This window comes from Micrasema longulum, unplaced genomic scaffold, assembly GCF_059751315.1.
Source record: "Micrasema longulum isolate JH-2025_06_02 unplaced genomic scaffold, ASM5975131v1 h1tg001404l, whole genome shotgun sequence".
NCBI classification, from domain to species: domain Eukaryota; kingdom Metazoa; phylum Arthropoda; class Insecta; order Trichoptera; family Brachycentridae; genus Micrasema; species Micrasema longulum.
The window spans coordinates 200,010-206,477 of record NW_028278590.1 but is presented as its reverse complement, the minus strand read 5'-3'; the positions used below and the strand labels follow the sequence as shown (position 1 = coordinate 206,477).

Sequence of the window (6,468 nt, the reverse complement as noted above, 5' to 3'; positions counted from 1 at the left end):
TATTGGAGTCCATTTTATTTTTAATATATAAAAGAATGTATGATGTGACGCGTTTTGTATTGTTAGGACATTATGAAATATGAGTTTGATATGAGAGTTTGATAATGTCCTAACAAGACGAAATGCGTTACACTCTTGTATTTTTAAAATAAAAGTAGAATTAAATCCCATTATAAAATTTTATTTTGAATATCTTGCCAAATTTTACTAAGTTTATGTTCAGGGACAAAGGCTAAGCTAGTTATTCGACCTTCATTTTAGATGCCATCTTCAGGGCAAAGTGATGGATAGGAAAGGAAAAATTAACACTCGATTTATTTAACACGTGCCTAGTTTATTATACATTATATATTATTTCTAAAATACAATTACATTTCTATAGACAAGGAGACAATGCGGTTTATCATGATTTGAACAAAACATTGAGTTATTAAAAGGTAAGTGGAATGGAGAGTATTTCTATTATCTATCTAAAGTATTTGATTTTACAATTTACTTAGTTTCCAAAGAATTTTACAACACTTCGTAATGTTTAGTACATTATGAGATACAAGTTGTAAGTTTATAATATGAACTGCTGAGACGGTTATAATTGGAAAGAATAAGCTAAACATTTTATAAAGATTCTTGTAACTTGCAAAACAATATATATTTTACACTCGCACACCTTAAAATAGGCTGCCAAAACATATAACATTTTATTCTAGGTAAAGTTCACCTGACGTGTTACAATTGATCACAAAAAATACAAATATGTAGCATTAATCATTGTTATATTAATTCAACACGCTTCATTTATTACACCGCTGACGTCATCAACTTTGATGAAAAAACTTCTACTGACACCATTTAAATAAAATCCGATTCACTCGAATTTTTTTCCAATTTATAAAATACAATAAATATTAAGATAACATTATGTATAAAAGGGGTAAAAATAAATTATTCATACGAATTTGACAGGTTACCGTTGACAGTATTAGTATTAGCAGCCGTCGTATATTATATACATTTCACAAATAAAATTAAAAACGATAACAATGATTTATTTGAAGAATTAAACATTTTCAAACACCTGAGAATATGATGTTCGTTAAATGCAAAGGAATTACATTTATATGTACATTAATATTATCATTCTATCTATTTATTTATAAGCTTACTCTGTGAGAGAGAAAAGATATTTCGATTTATGAAATGGACTCGAAAGACCTAAAGACCAACGGATATTAAATTTATATAATTTCAATAAACTTTTCATAATATAACATTTGACAGAAATTACATCAGGTGTGCAAAATTTCAAATTCAATAAAGTGAAGATATTTTTTTGAATCTATTTATAATGGAACGAAACTAATTGTCTTTTTGACATTGTATCTAAAGGTATATTAATTATTTATTTATATTAATATTGTACTTGGAATGTCATTTGACACTTTTTGTAGATTTTTTCTCACATGTTAAATTATTAATAATCTTCGTTTCGTGAAAAAAGTAACAACAAATAAATAACTTTAATATAATCTAAAGAACTCCTAAATATTATTATACGTATGAAGCCAATTCAGTGGAATCGAAAATAGCGTTTGGATTTAAAATCAATCGTGTCACATAGAATGTCAATTTTAAAATCATATAAATAAGGAAAATCGTACTAATATACAAGAAATTGTGGTAAAAATGTAATTGATTTCGCGATAATGATGGTTGTGTTCAGTATCCATAAAAATACACAAACTATAATAAGTACCTCTGCGGAGTTTCTCATGACGGGTACAAATAGAACTTTATTATTTCCACAACACTGGGACAGAAAAAACAGGTATAACGAAATAGTTACCCCGTTGAACGTAGCAGGTACTTGCACACATACACAAACTGCTGGCTATCAACTGTTCAATTACTATATTAAAGCGGGTTGAGATATAGTATGAAATCGTGCCTCAAGTGTGTACAAGCAGCTCGCCCGATGTTCCAAATATAGTCCAATAAGAATATAAGGGTTATATCACATTATTATTAATCTGCCATGTATCTTCCCTTACTCGCACAACACACTTATTCCTCATCTAGATCACATTTTAATGGTATAAAATTACTTAAAAATGAAAATATATTAGAGACTAGACATTAGACTTATCACCCTTCCAATGTTTCCGACGAGGGTATTGTTCGTGTAGTGCAACCGCAATAAATACATCACTGTTTAGTTCACGAAGGGTTCACTGCATTGTCTTTAGTGTATTCTACATACGTATTTTTATACACTCAGAAGGTTTGCTGTAGCGCACATTTACAATAATATTGTCGGATTCCAATACCATTTCGATTGGAACAATGTTATGCACTGGCAAAATTAAGCGGGGATTTTAAATGAGACCTTTCGGAATCATTTAAAAATCCCAATTTCAAATATCACTTTCCGAAATGAAACACTCTCCATCCTCAGACCAACTGACTTCCATAGGAGTAGTAGAGAGGCTTTGACTCATATTCTCCGCCATCTTTCTAAGAACGGGATCTACCGGCCTCTCTCCAGCACCATTCATCTCCGGGTACTTATCGGATTCAGATAGACTCTCGCTATCACTAGGACTATGCGATCTATCATCCAAAGAAGAATCATCTTCTGAGTTGGCACCTGATATTAGTGCCTCTCCTGCCGATTCTTTGAGAACTGGTTCGCATTCCTGAAGAAGAGCTAAATCTGAATTAGTCACCTGTGACTCGTGGTCATAGTCTCTAAGAGACATTTTTTTATCGGGGCAGACTTTCACTTCTTTGTGAAGAGAAGAGGAACGCCGTGTGGGGCTAGTACTTTTGATTTCATGCGATAAAGAAGATGCTCGCGGTCGAGTTGCGGGTAGACTATGCGAGAGGTGTGTCCTTTCGGAAGATCGGCGGCCTTTGACTGGAGTACTGGAGCAAGATGGTTTGCCGTGATCCTTGTGTTCAATAGAATTCGACCGGAAGAGTTTGCAATGGGCTACGCCGCGGCCGGTAGACTCTAAGCTAGAAGCGGAATTCGACTGACACAAGGAGTTGGATGTAGGAACAGAAGATCCTTTAGCCGGTGGCAGCTGTCTCTTTAAAGTTTCCCTGACAGGATGATGAGGAGAAACAGATGACCTGAATGAGTTGGCTCTCTTGACTATACGTGATACAGTTTCTTCTGGAGCTTCTTCGATCTCTAATATCCACGATACCGATTCACTCTTTTCTACAACTCCTTTGATTTTTGGAGAGTTTGGAGGAGAATCTATGAAGCAGTCGACGCATCGATTTTTTTCTAAAATAGCGGAATTATCTGAAGAGTCAGAACGCGCAGATCTTCTTGGTGAATTAACATCAACACTACTTCCCCTCTCTTGACAGCTTGTAGAGCGGAGATATTTCTCATTAAAACTGGCTGTCGTCCGTAAAGAGCCTCGAATAAAGGTTTCTGGGAATGTATGATTAAGGCGTTCATGCTCAGATTGAGCTAGAAGATTAGCAACTTCGGTGTTGTGTTTAAGTTTGTATTGGAGTTGCTCATTGTGGAGGGCTAGACGTTCTTTTTGGGCTAATAACTGAGTATGTGCTTCCTGAAGTTGTTTATATTGTTGCAGTATTTTTCTGGAAAGAAAAAAAAGTACATATCTAAATAAATTATTTAATATTTTTTTGAATTTAGGATAAATTGAAACAATTTTTGATTTTTACCAATTTTTCGTAATCCAAAATAATGCTGATTAAAATGACAAACTTATAATTAAAACTGAACTTACGCTTCCTGGTCGATCTTATATTGAACTTGTCCTCTCAGGTATTCGGATATGTTTTTCTGGTAAGCAGCTTGATGGAGAGCTTCGGGAAGAGCTGCAGCAGCTTGCTCCAGATGACCTCCTCGCTTCCTAATTTCCGCAAGTTCGGACATCTTCAGCTCCAGTACCGACTTCAGGGATGAAACTTCCGCAGCAAGTGTTAACTCCTGTCATCAAATAATAATATCACAGTTATTCTATAAGAAATTGCCATTTGGCAATAAGCCCGCCAATGTACAAATAACATTATGTACAAAAAGTTAAATAAATAAAAAATAATATTGGCTTATTTAAGAATTTGGATGGTGTAAGTCATCACTTGGAACTTTATACTCCGTATAATATTTATCATTATGCCCATTAAAAAAATTATAAAAAAATACACATATATATATATATAGGTCAACAATTTCTACGTGTGTAAATTTGCCTTACAACTTGTAACTCCAGATTCAATTTTGGAAGTCATTTTACAAAAATATGCATTTATATTATTTAGCATGGAAAAACACAAAGACAGAAATTCGAATATTAATTTTATTTATTTTTTATTTAAAATATTCTTTATGTATCATTTCATATGAATAGTGTTTGTTTCTGAGTTACATATATTATTTTATTTGATTTTCAAAATGGAATGTTAAGTAGACGATAGTGAGCATCAGAACCATTCTCAGTTTATTCCGGAGTACCACAAGGGTCCAACCGTGGTCCACTCTTCTTTACCATATTCATAAATGATAACGCGAAGAAAGTATAGTAATCTCTTTTTAAAATAACAAACCTTTCCATTACGATGCACATCTTTAAACTTCCTCATCTGTTCTTTCGCCTTCTGCAGTTCCCGATCTAAAGCAACGCGATGAGCCTCTCGCTGTTCTGATTTTTTGTTGCTTTCAGCCAAGGCTGCTCGACATGCTGAAAGATCTTTTCGGAGTTGTCCTAGAGAAACCTGCACAAGAAACAATCATAAAATATACAGTAAGTTAAGTAATAGAATTAAGTATTGTTAACGGCATCTGATTTAGTGATTTAGAAAAGTGAAGGTAATAGTGATGAAACAAACAAAATGATGAACACTATTTAATTGAAATGGATAGCTGGTTGATGTTTGTCATGTTATAAACTCCAGATTTTTCTTTCATAAAGCAAATGTGGAGAAATTTTTTGATAAGGCCACGGTTGATTGTGCCGCCGCTCACACAATAGTAAGAGCAGTTAGAAGAAAGAATACTGGTGCAGTAGATATAAGTCTGTTGAATAATAAGCAATGCGAAAATTAAGCAAACTCGATTAAAAAAGGTACGTAAACGAATGATTTCTAAGAAAAAATCATTTTTATTTTATTTAAATTGGCGGTTGTGTTTTTGCGAAGGAGTGCGTTGGGCATTGTCACAACCGCCCCTGGAGTGTGGTCGGTTGTGACAATTTTAATTCTTTTTCTAATTTGCTTATATGAGGTAACCATTGTATTTAGGGAATAAATTTTAGTATTTGTTCATAGACAAATGTATACTACTATATAAAACACCTTCCTTTTAGCCAATTGGCATACAAACAAAATTGTGGGCTATCAAACGAAAATTGTCACAACCGTACCCAGTCTAGCCTAACTGGTTTTAAGGACTGTTAAATTAGACTTTTTAATCAACAAACCTTAAGGTTTTTGAGATCACCGGAGATGGCTTCGTTCTCTTCAAGTGCTGTTCGGTACTTTTTCTCGGCTTCATCTGTTACAAGGGTGATGGTCGCATTGTAGTGGGCTTCTTTAGTCTGCAGTTCTGACTCCAGTTCAGCTATCTTGTTGAGACATTGCCCAACTGCAACAACAATATTTTTTTAATGTATTTATTTGCATTATAAAATGGAGAAATGTATATATTTTTTACATTTTTAAAGTAATAAAGGTCTATGAAATACTGTCTAGTAAAAAAAACTTTTTTTTGCTAATTATTAGTAGCTTAAAAAATACTTTTAAATTTGTAATTTTGGATTCCCGCAAAAACGGTCATTCCATTGGCCACGCCCCTAATACGTCACGGTTCATGTTTATTAGTTCCTAGCCATTGAAATTCGCGTAGAACAATATCACGAATTATGACGTCACAACAATCAAAGCCAAAGACGTCGCATTTTTTTAGCAACGTATTTTTAATTAATTTCTTTTTACATTTACGTATGAAAACATTTCTCCACAATATCCATATTGATTTTGAAATTACAATGAATTATTCTCAATCCATTTAATTTATTTTTACCGGTATTCGTAGTTTGTGATATTTTCCTATTGTATTCATTAATTTCTATTTTGTTCAGTTTTTTTTTTTATTGAAAAAATGGTATTAACTCCCTGGTATTAAATATGTATACTTATTTAGGCAATAAATTTATTTATTTATATTTTATCAATATCATCATTTCCTTTCCGCACATAATGGTGCATAGGGCACTGCATAAGAACGCCAATCGCTGCGTATTTTGATATTATTTGTTACATGAAGGTAAGATGACGAGTCTTACGCTTCAAGTGCCAGCTCAAGGACTGTGAAATATTCTAGTGTAAAACCATATTTTTGAATAAATGTTTCATGTCAACCATGTCGGGAATCGAACCCGAGACCACTTGCATAGTCAGCCTCGTGGTGTAGTGGTCAGCGCGTTT

At 33.4% G+C, this 6,468-nt stretch overlaps 1 protein-coding gene across 6 annotated transcripts in view; it reads right to left on the bottom strand.

Moving 5' to 3' along the window:
* Positions 1-313: 313 nt before the first annotated feature.
* LOC148275527 (uncharacterized) overlaps positions 314-6,468 on the bottom strand; it is a 200,373-nt gene continuing 194,218 nt past the window's right edge. For all 6 annotated transcript variants that reach the window (XM_088235572.1, XM_088235573.1, XM_088235574.1 and 3 more), the window contains 4 exons: positions 5,463-5,626; positions 4,591-4,758; positions 3,771-3,973; positions 314-3,618 (listed from right to left, as the gene is read on the bottom strand). In XM_088235572.1, coding sequence (XP_088091698.1) covers positions 2,412-3,618; positions 3,771-3,973; positions 4,591-4,758; positions 5,463-5,626 — 1,742 coding nt within the window. In that variant the 3' untranslated portion in view covers positions 314-2,411. The remainder of the gene's footprint in view (positions 3,619-3,770; positions 3,974-4,590; positions 4,759-5,462; positions 5,627-6,468) is intronic.